Source organism: Coregonus clupeaformis, chromosome 13, assembly GCF_020615455.1.
Source record: "Coregonus clupeaformis isolate EN_2021a chromosome 13, ASM2061545v1, whole genome shotgun sequence".
NCBI lineage: Eukaryota > Metazoa > Chordata > Actinopteri > Salmoniformes > Salmonidae > Coregonus > Coregonus clupeaformis.
The window spans coordinates 29,781,300-29,801,374 of record NC_059204.1 but is presented as its reverse complement, the minus strand read 5'-3'; the positions used below and the strand labels follow the sequence as shown (position 1 = coordinate 29,801,374).

At 43.2% G+C, this 20,075-nt stretch overlaps 1 protein-coding gene across 1 annotated transcript in view; it reads right to left on the bottom strand.

Annotated features, from left to right (window-relative positions):
- Positions 1–13,474, bottom strand: part of LOC121579224 (PDZ and LIM domain protein 4) — a 48,640-nt gene extending 35,166 nt beyond the window's left edge. Inside the window, exons 1-2 of the mRNA XM_041893625.2 lie at positions 13,155–13,474; positions 2,667–2,818 (exon numbers count right to left, since the gene is read on the bottom strand). Of these exons, the coding sequence (XP_041749559.1) occupies positions 2,667–2,818; positions 13,155–13,247 (245 nt within the window). The 5' untranslated portion in view covers positions 13,248–13,474. The remainder of the gene's footprint in view (positions 1–2,666; positions 2,819–13,154) is intronic.
- Positions 13,475–20,075: the final 6,601 nt, after the last annotated feature.

Sequence of the window (20,075 nt, the reverse complement as noted above, 5' to 3'; positions counted from 1 at the left end):
AGCTGTGAGGGGAACGGCACCTCCTTACCTTCAGGCTCTGATCATTCCATACACCCAAACGAGGGCATTGCGTTCTTCCACCTCTGGCCTGCTGGTCCCCCTACCTCTGCAGAAGCACAGTTCCCGCTCAGCCCAGTCAAAACTGTTCGCTGCTCTGGCACCCCAATGGTGGAACAAGCTCCCTCACGACACCAGGACAGCGGAGTCACTGACCACCTTCCGGTGACACTTGAAACCCTACCTCTTCAAGGAATACCTGGGATAGTATAAAAGTAATCCTTCTCCCCCCCTCAGAAAAATATGTATATAAAATTTTAAAAAATGACGATTAAAAATACTCAATTTTTTTTATTGAAAAATAATAATTGTAAAGTGGTTGTCCCACTGGCTATCATAAGGTGAATTCACCAATTTGTAAGTCGCTCGCACACGCTTTTTCAGTTCTGCCCACAAATGTTCTATAGGATTGAGGTCAGGGCTTTGTGATGGCCAGTCTAATACCTTGACTTTGCTGTCCTTAAGCCATTTTATCACAACATTGGAAGTACGCTTGGGGTCATTGCCCATTTGGAAGACCCATTTGCGACCAAGCTTTAACTTCCTGACTGATGTCTTGAGATGTTGCTTCAATATATCCACAATTTTCCTTCCTCATGATGCCATCTATTTTGTGAAATGCACCAGTCCCTCCTGCAGCAAAGCACCCCACAGCATGATGCTGCCACCACCGTTCTTCACGGTTGGGATGGTGTTCTTCGGCTTGCAAGCTACCCCCTTTTTCCTCCAAACATAACGATGGTCATTATGGCCAAACAGTTATATTTTTGTTTCATCAGACCAGAGGACATTTCTCCAAAAAGTATGATCCTTGACCCCATGTACAGTTGCAAACCATAGTCTGGCTTTTGTATGGCAGTTATGGAGCAGTGGCTTCTTCCTTGCTGAGCGGCCATTCAGGTTATGTCGATATAGGACTCGTTTTACTGTAGATATAGATACTTTTGTACCCGTTTCCTCCAGCATCTTCACAAGGTCCTTTGCTGTTGTTCTGGGATTGATTTGCACTTTTCACACCAAAGTACGTTAATCTCTAGGAGACAGAACGCGTCTCCTTCCTGAGCGGTATGATGGCTGTGTGGTCCCATGGTGTTTATACTTGCATACTATTGTTTGTACAGATGAACGTGGTACCTTCAGGCGTTTGGAAATTGCGCCCAAGGATGAACCAGACTTGTGGAGGTCTACAATTTTTTTTCCTGAGGTCTTGGCTGATTTCTTTTGATTTTCCCAAGGTGTCAAGCAGAGGCACTGAGTTTGAAGGTAGGCCTTGAAATACATCCACAGGTACACCTCCAATTGACTCAAATGATGTCAATTAGCCTATCAGAAGCTTCTAAAGCCATGACATAATTTTCTGGAATTTTCCAATCTGTTTAAAGGCACAGTCAACTTAGTGTATGTAAACTTCTGACCCACTGGGATTGTGATACAGTGAATTATAAGTGAAATAATCTGTCTGTAAACAATTATTGGAGAAATGACTTGTGTCATTGCCAAAACTATAGTTTGTTAAAAATAAATTTGTGGAGTGGTTGAAAAACAAGTTTTAATGACTCCAACCTAAGCGTATGTAAACTTCCGACTTCAACTGTACATTTACTACTCCTATGTGGATATAGCGCTTAACGCTCAGTATGATAAATGGACCGGTTCTCAGAGGCCGGAGCGTTTCGGGGAAAGCACATTCTACACACGAAAGTGGAAAGTTTCTTCTGACAGGATAAAACATTGAGCTCAAACAACTCCATGACTTCTGCTCATTTGATGGATCAGGTTACCCATGGATGTGGAATTTAGGCTGATTCTCCTTTCCATTGCATTCTCCAGGCTGAAGCGTAGTACAATTCTGGGCCTACGCTTCACTTTACTACTCAGGAGGAGGACATTTTCATCCTGGATCTGTTGTCATCCCAAACCGCAGTAGCCAGCTACTCTTCACATCTGAGAATTTCAAACCCGCCATTGGGTTATATAATCTTCCACTCTGCTTTATCTCCATTACTGAGTTTTCCGTTCCAAATGGCTGTTTAGCCTGACGATTTTCTTTGGATTAGAGATTAGATAACTATATTGCATTACAACATGTTGCTCCTGTCCTTCCCAACACCAAATGACTCATCCCAAATGGTCCTGAACTAAGAAGTATACATCGGTGTAAGCAGTGGAAAGACACGTTTCACCCATCATGATAGGATGAATATACAATATCAATCCAATGGTCCATTTCAGAGGCCATGCTGTGCCACAATGTGTACGCCTTAATGAATGTGATGCAAGAGTGCTCTGTGGGGGGTAGAGAATTGATCACTTTGACTGGCTTCCATGTGACTGAAAAGAGCAATATATGGCTGCATCGGACAATTAAATCTAATGTACTGTATCATTCATTTATTCATTCATTCCAATTAAGACCTTGTCAATGCTGTCTGGTTAACCCTCTAAAAAACAACTTTAGGAGACGATCGTTTTGAGGTCAGTATAGTGTCTGAAGGCTGCGTTACCAAATAGCACCCTATTCCCTATATAATGCACCACTTTTGACCAGAGCTATGTAGGTGGTAGGGTAGGGTGCCATTTGGGACTCAGACAGTGCCATGTAGACGTACCTGCTGATGGCCAGTGTGAGCTCCCCCATGCAGGCCTTGATCCTGTTCTGGGCCTCCATGTGTGTCATGGTCTCTGTGCTGTCCCCATTGATGGCCAGGATAGTGTCTCCAGGACACAGGTCCCCCTGTGCTGCCTTACTGCCCGGTGTTACCTAACCACCAAACAAAGATAGACAAAGAGAACATATTAGGGTGGACGTGCCACACCCAACCAAAATACAATAATATTGTCAGTCTATTCACACTGTAATGCTAGGACTATAGGTTTACATATCCTAATGCTAGCAGCAGTGAGTGACACAGCAAAATGAGCAAGCAGCCACTTAAAGTGTGTGAAATTAGTGTCAAAGCATTGATAGCCACCATGATATGACAAGCAGGTTCTAAAACAATGAAATTCAACAGTGGAAGACAAAATGTGCCTCACTATTTTTAAGCCCTACATAAAATAAAATTGTCATCATACCACCCAAATCTACAGGACGTCAACAGGTGTCCACCCAATTCCCTGCTACTAGGACCCATAGGGCTCTGGTCAAAAGTGGTGCACTGTATAGGGAATAGGGTGTAATTTGAGACGCACCCAGCCCATGAGTGCTGTCCATCAGAAAACACACGGCCCTCAAATAAGACCTGTCTAACACAGATTTATTTATTTAACCAGGGAAAAACACAGAGACCTAGATCTCATTTGTAAATGTGCCATGGGAACAATACAGAAAATAAGATGTATACACAATTTAAAACACAAAATTAAATAAAATAGCAAATATTATATACACAAACAAATCAAACAAAATAAAACACATTTATCAATGTAAAAATCCCTTTCTCCTAAACTGACCCTGAGACTACACACCCAAATGAAACATTCCTTGGAGATTATTCCACATGATAGGGGCCTGGTAGGAAAAGGCAGATTTACCCAACTCTGTGGATACACGTGGGGTCTCCAGCATTAACCAACCCTGTGATCAGTGCAGATACAGTGCATGTTCCTCTATGATCCCTCACTCTAGATAAACAGTGCCTTGCAAAAGTATTCATCCCCCTTCGCGTTTTTCCTATAATTTAAATGGATTTTTATTTGGATTTCATGTAATGGAAATGTAAGTGAAATGAAAAATATTACTTGTTTAAAAAAGAAAAGTTGTTCAATCAGTTAAACAAAGCTTATTAATTATAATTGTACATGATATACTCAGTATAAAAGAGGGGTGGCCATCAACATGCTTTCTCTATAACACGCATGGATGAATGCAATATTTTACCTCCCGTGTGACATGTAAACTTTGTTGGACCGAACCATAACCAATCAGAGTGAAGATGTTTAGTGGGTCGTCATAGAACTAATGGTGCTCCAGACGTGTCACTTTCCTGTAATCAATTTCTTTAAGTGTTGTGCTTTCACAGCTCTCACTTCATAACAGAGCAAATCGCAACTTGATCTCATAATATGGCCCATTACTCTGAATGCTGTCTGCAAGTTACATTAGGATAGATTATCATTTGGGCCAATGGTTGGAACACAATTGTCTTAAAATAACATTTGGACACAGCCCATTATAAATAAATGGCAGCCGACAGTTTAATAATTTGAGAACATGGACTGAAAACAATGTTAATGTCTTAAATTACGCAAATTAAATCGCTTACCCTGGAAATAGTAACATTTTGTTGTGCATCAATATTGAAACACTGGCAGCTCAAATGAACATTTAAAATGACCTGCAGATGATCTAAAGCAGGATTCCCCAAACTCAGTCCTGGGGCCCCACCTTGGTGCACGTTTTGGTTTTTGCCCTAGCACTACACAGCTGATTTGAATCAGCTGTGTAGTGCTAGGGCAAAAACTGAAATGTGTTGGGGGGTGACACAGGACCGAGTTTGATTTATAGCACTTCACAATATCTATGGAGAACAAGCGCTTCCGCAGCAGGAGAGCAGGCCGGCACACTGAGCAGTGCTTTGCTTTAAGAGGAAAAGCACATAAATTCATGGTCCATGAAAAACTAATAGCCGAGACGAGTGTTTCAGTGTGGAATGCCTAATTTACAGCCTCTGACTCCCCTTCCGGTCACAGGCAGTCCCGGTAAACGTAGGGGTCACTGCCGTGGGGTCTGACTGCTCCTGAGAAAACAGAGGTGTATTGTGGATGATGTGGATGATGTCACGGTGCAGGAGGGACAAAGACTAGGGTCCAGGCATAAATGGCCATCCATACGAGACTCCCTCATGCTCCCTTACAACAGGCCTTTAATTATCCAGAACACACGCTCAGATGCATTCACACAAACACTATACTGAAGCTATTAGTACAACAACCAGTCCCTGTTTAAATGTATGGAGGGTGTTTGGTGAAAGGTTCAGAGTCCAGATCCCTTCTTAGGCAAATTTTATGAAATCAATTGAATGCATATTCAGTGCATTGCTTGAGCAATCTAAAACAATGAGTCACTCCAGAACATGGTCCCTTCACACAATGACACAGTTAATCAGTAACACATTCAGTCAGTGGTTAGCATATTACATTTTAATGTCACACAGAAAGGCCATGGGGCCTGCCAAAGACTGAGCGAGTCCCCCAACGTACAGTATGTTGCTTGGAAACAGCAGGATCAACAGTGCTTGGTGAGGTGTGAAATAGGGCAGGGTCAAAGTATTGTGTAGTGTCATCGTGTGCCACAGTACAGCAGCATTCATCTGAACAGTTTTGCCCTGTGGGCCCGATCTACATAAAAAGGCTCACATGGTGAAATAGACGAATAAGGCTGGCAACCGGACAAACAACTACTTTTGTTTGCTTGCTTGTTGGATGATGGAGACCATGGTGACACTTAGGGAAAACCATTACTTGCTAGGTTACAAAATTCCCAATGCCGTTTGATTGTCGCACACTTACAAAGGAGTTTAAATGTGCCAGTGCCATAAACAATGGAGCAGCTGTTGAGTAAATACATTGGCTCTCTCTAATGAGAAGGCAAAGCCAGGGAGAGCGCGCTTGAACTTCAATACAGCAGAGGGATGCAGTCGCATACTACGCTTCGTATACCACCATTGGCGTTAGTCATTGAGTAACGCTCTGAATCCAATTGGTGTAGCTAAATGTCTGTCCTTTGCAAATAAGTCCACTCCTTGCGGTCCATTGACCAATATCCATGTATTTTATTTATGACGCTTTACTGAGTAGTACCGCATGTGCTAGAATTGTATAAATGAATTTGTAATTTGCATGACGGTAATTGAAACCATGTTGAATGCCTCAAGTGCTGGAAATGGCTGCAGGAAAATATTGGCCGACAAAATGTAAGTAAATCTCATTTGGCTGTAAACCACATGGCTCTTAGGTATGCGGCACAGAGACAAAGATTAGGGGCACAGAGACAATGTGTTCAGCACTATGGTGTTAGGGAAACCGATCATAAAACAGCAAGCTAACAAGAAAGGCCTGTAAATTAAACTTGGGAAGAACCAGGAGAAGGAAGAAAAAATTAAAATAAAAAAAATAGAAAAAAAGATTATACTGCCTGGTAGATACATCCTTATCTCTTAAAAGACCTTCAGAGGAAAGGAAAATATAACAGAGTCCAAATGTCAGTGAAGTAAACCTCTCCTTGCATTTGAAAGGAGGAAACAGACATTGGGAGTCAAGTACTGAAGACTACAGCTTTATCTACTCTGCGATAATACATCTCTGATAAGGAGTAAACGTCAGTGACCTCAGTCACATTCAGTAGAGAAAATACACAAGACAATGGTTTGTAAAGGCTCGATAAGTATAGACCTTATGAACAGGATCTGACCTTGGCATCAGTGTGTAGGCCCACTACAACTGTATCGTCTACCTAGCCAACAAATATTTCCCAGAACGTTGTGGGAAAGTTGTCAAATAACCCAAATATAACCTTTAGGGAACGTTACGGGAAAGTTCTGTATTAGCTGGGAATCATCCATTCTCAGGACCAAACAAGTCATACAGTTTGGAGCGACCAAAGGAAACTTGTGAATAATCCTTAACACACATTTTTGTATTCATTTAATATAATAATAATAATAATAATAATAAGCCATTTAGCAGACGCTTTTATCCAAAGCGACTTAGTCATGTGTGCATACATTTTTACGTATTGGTGGTCCCGGGGATCGAACCCACTACCCTGGCGTTACAAGCGCCATGCTCTACCAATTGAGCTACAGAGGACCACATTTACATGACATGGAGCAGTGAACTACTGTCCAAGAGGACAAATGCTTGAAGTGGCACCATTAGCTGAACACTTGTGTCACCTCTTGCATGAGAGCTGAATTTACATTGATTTAACAAGGTTTTATCCCACTACTGCTATTTTCTGCACATCCCTTTAAAATGCTTTGGCAAATCCATCAGTGACCTGGCTGGCAATTTAGATGCACAACTCCTATGGACTTCACATTCATCAACTCCAGCCTAATTGCCCAACCTCAGGAAATTAGCACCTTTAGCTACAAACCAGCTGCTGCTATCAGGACTGTGTACTGGGACCCATAACGTTCACTGTCTCAGAGTGCAGGTGTTCTAGATCATGAACTCAGATATGCACAGGGGAATCTGCCCTCTGTAAAATAGAGTGCCGCTCAGCACTTGGATGGAAAAACGCTGAAGTATCTCGCCGGTTAGGCATGTCCACTCCACTCTTTCCTATTTGGCTACATTTTACATTTTAGTCATTTAGCAGACACTCTTATCCAGAGCGACTTACAGTTAGTGAGTGCATACATATTTTTTTTCATACACTGAGCTTGAACCATGTGGGGGTTTGGTTTAATCCACATAGGGACATTTGGACCTCATTGTAACCTTGCTACATCAGTACTACATATGGTGTAGTACGTACACTCATGGTGCGGTATAGCAGGAATGCAGTGAATGTGATTAATAGCAAGCCGGGAATACTAGAGCAGCAGCAGCAATTGAATAACAATAGATATATCGTAGCATAAACAGTGAGGGAAAACAGTATTTGATCCCCTGCTGATTTTGTACGTTTGCCCACTGAAAGAAATTATCAGTCTATAATTTTAATGGTATGTTTATTTGAACAGTGAGAGACAGAATAACAACAACAAAAATCCAGAAAAACATGTCAAAAATGTTATAAATTGATTTGCATTTTAATGAGGGAACTAAGTATTTGACCCCCTCTCAATCAGAAAGATTTCTGGCTCCCAGGTGTCTTTTATACAGGTAACGAGCTGAGATTAGGAGCACACTCTTAAATGGAGTGCTCCTAATCTCAGCTTGTTACCTGTATAAAAGACACCTGTCCACAGAAGCAATCAATCAATCAGATTCCAAACTCTCCACCATGGCCAAGACCAAAGAGCTCTCCAAGGATGTCAGGGACAAGATTGTTACCCTACACAAGGCTGGAATGGGCTACAAGACCGTCGCCAAGCAGCTTGGTGAGAAGGTGACAACAGTTGGTGCGATTATTTGCAAATGGAAGAAACACAAAAGAACTGTCAATCTCCCTTGGCCTGGGGCTCCATGCAAGATCTCACCTCGTGGAGTTGCAGTGATCATGAGAACGGTGAGGAATCAGCCCAGAACTACACAGGAGGATCTTGTCAATGATCTCAAGGCAGCTGGGACCATAGTCACCAAGAAAACAATTGGTAACACACTACGCCGTGAAGGACTGAAATCCTGCAGCGCCCGCAAGGTCCCCCTGCTCAAGAAAGCACATATACAGGGCCGTCTGAAGTTTGCCAATGAACATCTGAATGATTCAGAGGAGAACTGGGTGAAAGTGTTGTGGTCAAATGAGACCAAAATGGAGCTCTTTGGCATCAACTCAACTCGCCGTGTTTGGAGGAGAAGGAATGCTGCCTATGACCCCAACAACACCATCCCCACCGTCAAACATGGAGGTGGAAACATTACGCTTTGGGGGTGTTTTTCTGCTAAGGGGACAGGACAACTTCACCGCATCAAAGGGACGATGGACGGGGCCATGTACCATCAAATCTTGGGTGAGAACCTCCTTCCCTCAGCCACGGCATTGAAAATGGGTCGTGGATTGGTATTCCAGCATGACAATGACCCAAAACACACGGCCAAGGCAACAAAGGAGTGGCTCAAGAAGAAGCACATGAAGGTCCTGGAGTGGCCTAGCCAGTCTCCAGACCTTAATCCCATAGAAAATCTTTGGAGGGAGCTGAAGGTTCGAGTTGCCAAAAGTCAGCCTCGAAACCTTAATGACTTGGAGAAGATCTGCAATGAGGAGTGAGACAAAATCCCTCCTGAGATGTGTGCAAACCTGGTGGCCAACTACAAGAAACGTCTGACCTCTGTGATTGCCAACAAGGGTTTTGCCACCAAGTACTAAGTCATGTTTTGCAGAGGGGTCAAATACTTATTTCCCTCATTAAAATGCAAATCAATTTATAACATTTTTGACATGCGTTTTTCTGGATTTTTGTTTTGTTATTATGTCTCTCACTATTCAAATAAACCTACCATTAAAATTATAGACTGATAATTTCTTTGTCAGTGGGTAAACGTACAAAATCAGCAGGGGATCAAATACTTTTTTCCCCCTCACTGTAACTAGCCCCCTGGATCAGTGATTCTCAAGACTGGTCCTGGGGACCCAAAGGGGTCAATTTTTTTGACCTTTAGCACTAACACCTGATTAAAATCATCAAAGCCTGATGAATTGGTGTGAATAAGGTGTGTAGTACTAGGGCAAAAACAAAAATGTGCACCCCTTTGGGTCCCCAGGACCAGGCTTCAGAACCGTTGCCCTGGATGATCCCAGCTGGATTCCTTTCCCACCATTATGACTTTTTTAAAAGTTGGAATTGACTACATACGACACTGACTTGGTGTTATGGAGTGGGTCTGATCTTTTAAGCACCATTGGATCTACTGTACCCTGTGATTAACATCCCAAATGGCACCCTATTTCCCCATTTAGTGCACTAGTTTCCACCATTTGGGACACAAACAACTAGTGACATCTGGCAAAATCTGACAAAGCTTCAATCATAGTCTTTTTATAGTGCCAACAATGCAGTTTGGGTATTACATTTTAGTCATTTAGCAGACGCTCTTATCCAGAGCGACTTAGTGAGTGCATACATTTTTCATACTGGCCCCCCGTGGGAATCGAACCCACAACCCTGGCGTTGCAAGCGCCATGCTCTACCAACTGAGCTACAGGAGGCCCTGTATGGTATTGATCTAACCGGCCTAAGGAAGATTTGAGAAAGTCTAATAATGTCTTGGTACAATGAAAACCACAGTCATGATATCAGATGATCAGCCCTTACATTGCACAAAGTCAAGGTACTGTAAACTCTGAAAGCTCGTTAGCCCTTTAAAAAACAACTAGGCCAAGCAATTATGTCAATGGCCTGGAACATGAGAGGGTATTTAGCTGACCTTGAGTCAGTCTTCTCTCGTGAATCAAAAAATTACACCCTTAGTTGCAATGGTAGTTAAAGGGTCTGGAAGCTTACAGCTGAGACAACACCTGGAATCCCTCAGCAGCACCACAATCTCTGATGAAAAACAAATGTCAACGCCTGGCCCACTCCAGGAGCCCATCACAGTTTACCCTGACTGAGACCAACCATTGGCTAATGCCAAATCCACTGCTGGAATCGACCCTTTACCCATATTTTGAGGTAAAACAAGATTGTTTGAGCTTTTGGTCACTTACGAACATTTATATATTATATAGATATTATACATGATTATAGCCTATTATATTGATATGTGACACCCCATAGTAAGCTACTGTCTTGTTAATAGTATATCATAATGTGGGTGTTGCAAAAAGTACAGCCAATATAGACAGTCTGTCCTGCATCATGTGGCAACACTGTAGCAAGTTTGTTTGGGTAATCTTAGCAGACAGAATGACAGAGGCCTCTTCATTGTATCAGTCTCATTATGGTGTCTGAGCGCACAGGCAGTGCCATTGAGGACATCTCAATTTTGAAGTAGTCCATTTTCTTCTACTACTTCTATTAGTTCGTAAACAAACTGAAAGGGTGCATACTGCCACCTGGAGTGTGTTGTTTGAACAGGTATAAGCCAAGTTTGGCGATTTACTGCCACCTGCAGTTATGGAATGTTTACTCACAAGTACAATTCATTTGCTGATCCCTCCTGATGACCTAGACAGTAATAATAATAATTCCTTAACTCATAGGAATTCCCACCAAGTTGACTACTTCAAAATGGTGAAAGTCCTCAACAGGGGAGAACGACAGCCCCCTCATTGATGCCACGGAAGTTTGAGGCCGACCGCAGTACTGCAGGCATTGTTTTCAGAAAACAGGATTCCCATTCTAGTGAATGGTAAAATGGTCAATCTTCGTGTAAATAAACGAAAATAAAAAAATACCAAGACAATCATGGTACCAATACCTGCTTCTAATAAACCAGATGGCCTTGAACCGGTTATTTAAACGTCGCACACAGAAGTGAAGGATAATTTAGTTGCTAATGTCAACCTGCAGTACCCCGGTCGGCCTTCAACTTGAGTTACTCAATGAGGGGGCAGCACTGAGCTAGCCTGCAACGTCACATCCAGGTGTATCTCGAACTTTGCATTTTATGGGTCCATGAAATGCCATCTTAACCCACTTCATTTGGCTTCAATGTGCAATTGTCTTCACATAGGAATGAAGTCACGTGATCGATGGCCTTGTCCATTCATATACAGTCATTGGGCACTGCCTATGCTAAAACAAGCTTTTGGGCCCTAGAGTCCTCTATCGTTGGGTGTGTTCAAGCAGTAAGCCTAACGATGCCGACAGTAGACTAAAGTCTGCGAGTTAAATCGGGGGAACTGCATCTGTGACTGCCGAAAGTTGGACCCTGTAGTGGTTTTCTAACAGCAAGGCGGCTCAGATCAACATAGCCAGCCTGCTCTCAGACGTAACATAGTAAATGTAAATCCGGAACACTCAAATTAGTATGATATGTTATGTTAGGTATGGTTAAATAAGGCAGGTTACTTAAGGCAATGCGAACATCTAGCAACCCAAAGATTGCGTGTTTGAATCTCATCATGGACAACTTTAGCATTTAAACAACTTCGCAACTACTTACTACTTTCGCTACTTTGCATGTTAGCTAACCCTTCCCCTAACATTGCTAACGTTAGCCACCTAGCTAACTTTAGCAACAACAAATTGGAATTCATAACATGTGTCGCAAATTCGTAACATTGCACAATTGCAACTCGCAACATATCATACAAATAGTCATTCGTATCATATACGTAATGGATGATGGACATCCATAAATTAATACATACCATACGAAATATATACTAATTGGAGTGTCCACGATTTACCTTTGCTATGTTACGTCTACGCCTGAGTCCAGGTTGACATAGCTGCTTTTGGTTATAAAAGTGTGTCTGTATAAATGTCGAAATAAACTTTTCTATACCCCCATATTACACACTCAAACTGGAAACATAACGTGTGTACAATTCATTGGTTAGAGAGAGGTCTATCGCTTTTCATTTGTATCTGCTGTAGTTTTAGAATCTCAGAGTTGGTTACTGTTTCTGTCACGTATTTGGCCACGTTCGTGTGGCTCAAACAAAAACACCCTAATGATTGGTTGACAAATAGTGCCTCCCACAATGCATGTGATGGCTGCATGATGTGGTTGGTGAGAAACAACTGAAGCGACTTGAAGGCGCCTTAATGAAATTGCATGTCCTTTGATCACCTGATTTTTGTTAAATTCATGCAGTCGCAAGTCGCGCACACAACCATAATGCGACACTTAGAAAGGCTATGACCAACAATGGTCACCGACTAAACAAAAGTGATCCACTCGAACGCGCCCATTCTCTATGAAGGCAGAGCAGAATTAACAGCAACCGTCGCGTTTCACAATGAAGCATGGTAGCACGCTACACTTAATTCAACACTAGGCTACCTTCCCATGCGAGAAGACCCCACCACTTATTTGTATGATAAATGGAAAGTGAACACAACACCTAATAGATGCACAATTTGTGGGTGTTTGGGATAATAAACCGCATCCCTACAACGGCACAATGTGGTGAATCTGGCACACTTGAATAAACTTCGACGCACGAGCCGGTGGATAACGTTACTTCACCGTCTGTCTTGAGCTAGAGTAGGCGGGACACTGCGAAAATATCATCTAGAGCCTCGGAGAATATGCTGACAACACAATCACGTTGACACTTGGATGTGAATAGTCAAATTAAATCAGTGGTTTTAGAAGGATTGAGACGGGCAGTCGATCGGTGAAATGCGTCAGCCTCGTTGCCAGAAAAGCTATCTTTGTATATCAATTTTGGTATTATTCTTTGTCGAAATACAACCTCAATTCACAATAAGGGGTGGTGACAAATTACATTAAAATCATTAGACCCAACGCATTAATGGCTACAGCAATCGTATTTTGACATAATAAATAAATGGGAACACATTTAGGTTACATACCCGCGAAATAGTTAACGGTGTACTAAAGTCCCTTCCACCGACCAGTCGAAAACCCCAAGGTGAGGGTCCCTTCAGTGTCACAGTCTGGGGCATAATTGATTTAGAACAATTATATCCGTAGGAACTGTGTGATAAACTGTGCAAAACAACTAGTTTCACCGCCTATGAGCTGCTAGGCAACGTTGTCTCTGTCGCAAAAACTTTCTTCTCCACTTGATTCAACTTTAAATAATGAAACCGCCTCTGACGTGTGATGGGGAGTTGTTGTATGAAGCCGCCTGACTGCCTAGCTCGAGTTTAATCTGAATGGGAGGGTGCAACGAAACGCGGTTCCATGGAAACGATCCACTCTTTATTGTTTTAGGATGACAGACCACCTAGATTAGAAGTACCTATTGTAGTTTTTTAACTAAAGAAAATAAATTACAGGATTGGGATAGATAGAACATTGGACTTCAGTTCCCAGGCATGTGTAAAGTAGGACAGCATTTTTTTAAAACACCTGCATATACACAGGCAGCCAATTCTGATCTTGTTCCACTAATTGGTCTTTTGACCAATCACATCAGATCTTTTCACATCAGCTCTTTTTCAGATCTGATCTGATTGGTTAAAAAAACAGTTACTGAAGAAAAATAAATCAGAATTGGGCTGCCTGTGTAAATCCAGTTTGAGCCTGATTGGTGTCACGCTTTTGCCCAAACTAACTCACCTGACTCCAATAATCAACTAATCATGATCTTCATTTTAGAATGCAATTAGTTGAATCAGTTGTGTTTGCTATGGATGGAGCAAAAGTGTGACACCACTCCGGTCAGGGAGGCCCTAAGCGAGATTTGGTTGGGGGGGCACCCACCTCGAGGCAAAACATTTTATTGGCCTCTCTCTTGACAGCGAAGAAAACATTTACATTTTAAAGTTAATTTCCTGCAATTCTACACATTTTACCATGGGTCAGAGAGAGAAAAATAGCAATTGTAGAGCAAACTTCCTACAATTCTACACATTTTGCCATGACTTATGCCATGTTAATATGATATCTGAGTGAGAATGACTAACAAAATCAATGGTGGGACCATGCCTGGAGGTCAGGGCCCCTGGGCACAGGCCCTGCGTGCCCGGTCGGTATTTGGCCATGATTTACAAGTTTAGATAGCTGGCTAGACTAAATACCAATCTAAATATTAACATGGCTAATTGTCAGGTAATTGAGTGACTGACATAGCAAGAGAAAAACTGCTGATGCACAACGAAATTTCACCTGGTTTATTTTACTATTCTTACTCTCAATAGCAAGTTGAGAGCCCTACTGAGTTCCTAAAAAAAAGCATACACTCAGTTAGAGGCCCCCTAGCAGCCGGGAGCCCTAAGCAACCGCTTATGTCGCTTATCCCTGGAGCCGGCCCTGACTCCGGCCCCAAGGACTGGAGTTGCCCATCCCTGACTTAGACCTGGGTGCATGTTTTGGGTTTTCCCCTAGCACTACACAGCTGATTCAAATAATCAAAGCTTGATGATGAGTTGGTTATTTGAATCATCTGTGTAGTGCTAGGGGAAAAAAACTAAACGTGCACCCGAGGAGGAGGGGGGGGACCGAGTTTGGGAAACCCTGACTTAGACTATGGAGACCAAATCTATTGTGGACTTTAACCTATGCCAGATAAAGCAACTGAACAATAGATACAACTGAAAAGTTATCATGTCAACAGCTGATATTGATTGAAAAAAGTACAATGTGGATGCATTAAAAAACAGCCCATTAATAATGCATTGGATCCTCCGGTCTCGTCACCGATTTACCCAGTCAATTATACAGTGACTCACTGAGTATGATTTCTGTCTGTGAGTCTATGACCTCATAGACATTCCAGCATGGCTAGGCTAGCCCTGTCTCTGTACAAAACAGACATGGGAATTGAAGAAGTGTCTGAGTGTATGCTGGTGAACACTATTGAGTCAGAGTGAGTCAGGGGGTACATCTCTACCTGTCAGAGTAGCCTGACAGATGTAACTGATATCTAATGATAACATATCTAATGGTATTGAACAACAGTGATATTCTAAGTGCCCTACATACTAAGGAGCCATAGTACACATATAGGAGACACTGAGGTTAATCAGCTGTCTTGCAAGCATGAGCTGTTCAGCTCTGTCACAATGCCAGTGTATGGAGAATGACTTAATCTGTGTCAATGAAAGTGTTGCATGAACTATTGATCATCAACCCTTCTGTTTGTAAACAATATATGTTTTTAATGCCTATTCTCCCTTTAAAACACAGTGGAAATGTCTCTGATCAACACCACCATTTTAAGGCCTTGTGTATGGCCTGCAGATGTAAAATTGGTAATATTTTCAGTAAAATAAAAACGTTTATTTGTGGCTCACAGCTTGTTTCAGAGATTTATGTTGCCAGTGTTGCAGATGCCTCGTCATACAGTATGAGACAGTGTGACACAGTGGAAACAATGGTGGCACTGCAACTCCACTGTCTAAAGGCCCCAGAGGGAAATTAAGTTTAATTCATGTGGTTAGGAAAATGCTGAGTGGAACAACACCTTTTCCCCCTCAGGAGACTGAAAAGATTTGGCATGGGTCCCCAGATCCTCAAAAAGTTATACAGCTGCACCATCAAGAGCATCCTGACCGGTTGCATCACCGCCTTGTATGGCAACTGCTCTGCATTCGACCGTAAGGCGCTACAGAGGGTAGTGCGTAAGGCCCAGTACATCACTGGGGCCAAGCTTCCTACCATCCAGGACCTCTATACCAGGCGGTGTCAGAGGAAGGGCCTAAAAATTGTCATAGACTCCAGCCATCCTAGTCATAGACTGTTCTCTCTGCTACCGCACGGCAAGCGGTACCGGAGCGCCAAGTCTAGGTACAAAAGGCTCCTTAACAGCTTCTACCCCCAAGCCATAAGCCTGCTGAACAAATAATGAAATGGCCACCCGGACTATTTACATTGACCCCCCCCCCCCCTTGTTTTTACACTGCTGCTACTCGCTGTTTATTATCTATGCATAGTCACTTTACCCCTACCTACATGTACAAATTACCTCAACTAACCTGTACCCCGCACATTGACTCGGTACCGGTACCCCCTGTATATAGCCTTGTTATTGTTATTTTATTGTGTTACTTTTTATTTTATTTTGTAATTTATTTTATTTAGAAAATATTTTCTTAACTCTATTTCTTGAACTGCATTGTTGGTTAAGGGCTTGTCTGTAAGCATTTCACGGTAAGGTCTACACCTGTTGTATTCGGCGCATGTGACAAATAACATTTGATTTGATTTGATTAGAAGCAGACAAGCACAGGGCCGAAGTTAGACAAGCACAGGGCCGAAGTATCTCTAATTAACCTAAGTTTATAGTGTATACAACATGCTCATCAGCCAGGACTCACCAGTACAGTGAGTTGTGGTGATGGTCATGATGAATAGGAACTATTTGCAGCTCTTCCCTGCTCACTGAGGGTAGAGTCGATTTACCTTGCTATCCATCACTGTATATGTATTCAAACAGCTCTGTTTTTCAGTCACCCATACAGACACCAGGTGTTCCAGTTTAATGTTTAATGTAGTGCTTGGTTAAGGTTGCTGGAACAATAAAGAGGTGTGAATGTATTTGAACATTTGCTCATTAATTTGTAATTTCATCAAATGAGAATAAGAGCAATGTCATGCACTCTCAAAAGAAAAGGTTCCTGGAGGATCCTTTAGGGGTTCTTCAAATTGATACTGTGGGGGAACCCCTATAAATTATTTGAATAACCCTTTAAAAGGGTTATTCAAAGAACCCCTTTAATGGATCCTCGAATAACCTTTTGAAGAACCTTTTGGGGTTAATTTTTGAATTACCCCCCCTCCCCTATTATTATTAATAATAATACGCTTAACAATAACAAAAACACAATATTTTAGTTCTCAGTGTTTATTATGATTTTAGTGACAAAGCAGAATAAAAAAATCCCAATATGAGGTAAACTCCCAGCAGAGCCCCAAGTCCAATTGGTATATCCTCTGGCGTGTTGATGTTAATGTGTTGATGTTCTCCGTATCCATAGCCAAAATGATTTTGCAGTGCATGGTGATCAAACAGGTTTTCCTGTTATATTCATCAGAGGTGTAGGGAGGGTGAAGTCTGTGAATCAAAAAAATAGTAATTATACAGATGATTAACAAAACATGCACACGACAGTATTCATACCTTGGTTTTTGTGGTGAATGTGAATGAAAAAAACTGTTTTGATAATTGTATACATACACATATCTTGTCTATAATGTAGAGGCCCATGGGATTTTATTGAAGGGGTAAGGGAGGAGGATGGTGTAAGGGATCGGGGGTTGGCGGGGTCTAGACAGAGTCTGACACTTCCCCGATCTACAGAGAGGGGGAGTCATCAGACTCGATCTGGTTCACCTGAGTTCTGAGCACACCTGTCAGTAATTAGTGTAGGATTTAAGGTGTGCTCAGAAGTTCAGTCGGTGAGAGGCATTGTTCCTTTGTGACTGGCTAAGCGCTTTGTTCCGAGAGAGAGAGAGAGAGAGAGAGAGAGAGAGAGAGAGAGAGAGAGAGAGAGAGAGAGAGAGAGAGAGAGAGAGAGAGAGAGAGAGAGAGAGAGAGAGAGAGAGAGAGAGAGAGAGAGAGAGAGAGAGAGAGAGAGAGAGAGAGAGAGAGAGAGAGAGAGAGAGAGAGAGAGAGAGAGAGAGAGAGAGAGAGAGAGAGAGAGAGAGAGAGAGAGAGAGAGAGTTTGTTGTTTTTGATTACCTGTGTATCCGACCTGTGCCTTGTTGTTTGACTCCCCGTATTGCTTAATCCTCTGCTTGTCTACCCCAGTGATTACCGTTCTCTGATCCTGTGCCTGTGCCCTCGACTACGACTAAGCCCGCTCCCTTGGTACCTCTGCCTGTCTATGCCTGGCCCGGTTTTGACCACAGCCCGCCCGACCACGATTAAGCTATTCCCTTGTCTGTCCTCTAATAAAGCATCGCTATTCTGCGATTGGATCTTACCACTCTGTCCGAGTATTCATTACAGAATACCTCGCCATTACCATGGATCCAGCGGAATTACAGAGGCGATGGGAGATACAGGAGAAACGGATGGATGAACTCCTGCAGCTACTCAACCCCTCCGATTTCTCTACCGACAAGGTACGACGGGGAACCTGGCAAATGTCAGGGGTTTCTACTCCAGACGTCCCTGTATATGTCGTATAATCGTACGATGTTTCCCGATGACTGTAGCAGGGTGGATTTCATGATTTCTCTGCTAACGGGAAGAGCACTGGATTGGGCTACTGCGCTTTGGGCAGCTGAGGTCCCCGAGTTGAATGCGGAAGTTCAGTTCAAGAGACTGTTCCAAGAGGTGTTCGACCACCCAGTATCTGGGCGTAGTGTGGGAGACCAACTATGCGAACTTCAGCAGGGCCGTCGCACAGTAGCCGACTACGCTTTGGAGTTCCGTACGATAGCAGCCGGTAGCGGATGGAGCGAGACTGCTTTGCTCACCGTTTTTCCGAAGAGGGCTGCGCAAAGACGTACAGACTGAGTTGGCTTGTCGAGGAGATATCACTGCGCTACATGATTTTATCAAAATAGCCATCTCTATTGATAATCTGATAGTGCAACACAAGGTATCCACAGTCCGGGAGCCCTCGATCACTGGTCCTAAGGAATCTGAGGAGGAACCTATGCAACTGGGACGGTCACCTCTACAAGGTTCGGTGAGACAACAACGTCGGCAAGACGGACTATGCCTGTATTGTGGTCAGTCGGGTTATTTCGTTCGTCTATGTCCGGTACGACCAAACCGTACCCCAGGATATCGCCTCCGAACTGCCAAACCGGTGAGTGAGACTCAAGTTTTGAACATTACATCAAAACAAATGTATGTGCCAGTTACCTTATCTGTCGGAGAGAAAGTGCGCAGGTTGGAAGGACTTATTGATTCCGGAGCGGCTGCCAGCTTTCTGGATATGGGTCTTGCTGAGGAGTTGGGAGTTCAACTTATCCCAATTAAACCTCCCCTGCGAGTCAACGCGCTAGACGGTGAGCCCATGGGCACTGGGTTCATTACGCACCGTACAGAGGTAATCAAATTACAAGTGGGCTCCATACACCATGAGAACATCATTTTTTTCGTCATCTCCGCTCCACGGGAGCCGCTAGTTCTCGGCCACCCCTGGCTCGTCACCCATGATCCGGTCATCTCCTGGAAATCTGGCGATATCACGGCTTGGAGTGAGGTATGTAGGGCAGAGTGCCTCAATTTACCGTGCAAAATGTCTACTGTGGAGGATGCGCAGGGTGCGGTGTCTACTGTCGTTCCAACAGAATACCAGGATTACGCGCAGGTGTTCTCCAAGGAGAGGGCTACCGTGTTACCACCTCATCGGGCCTGGGACTGCGGGATTGATCTGCTATCCGGGGCTACACCTCCTCGTGGAAGAATCTACCCGTTGTCACAGCCGGAACGAGAATCTATGAGCCAGTATATTGATGAGGCGCTACAGCAAGGGGCCATTCGCCCATCTACGTCTCCCGCCGCATCCAGTTTTTTCTTCGTGAAGAAAAAGGATGGCGGACTGCGTCCTTGTATAGACTATCGAGGGTTGAACGAGATTACCATCAAAAATCGTTACCCCCTTCCTTTGATTCCAGCAGCCCTCGAACAGGTGGGACAGGCCTCCATGTACAGTAAACTGGACCTCAGGAGTGCGTACAATCTGGTGCGTATTAGAGAAGGGGGATGAATGGAAGACCGCCTTCATCACATATCGAGGACACTACGAATATTGTGTCATGCCCTATGGACTTACCAACGCGCCCTCAGTATTCCAGGCGTTCATGAATGACATTTTCAGGGACATGATTGATCGCTTTGTTATCGTGTACATTGATGACATCCTAAT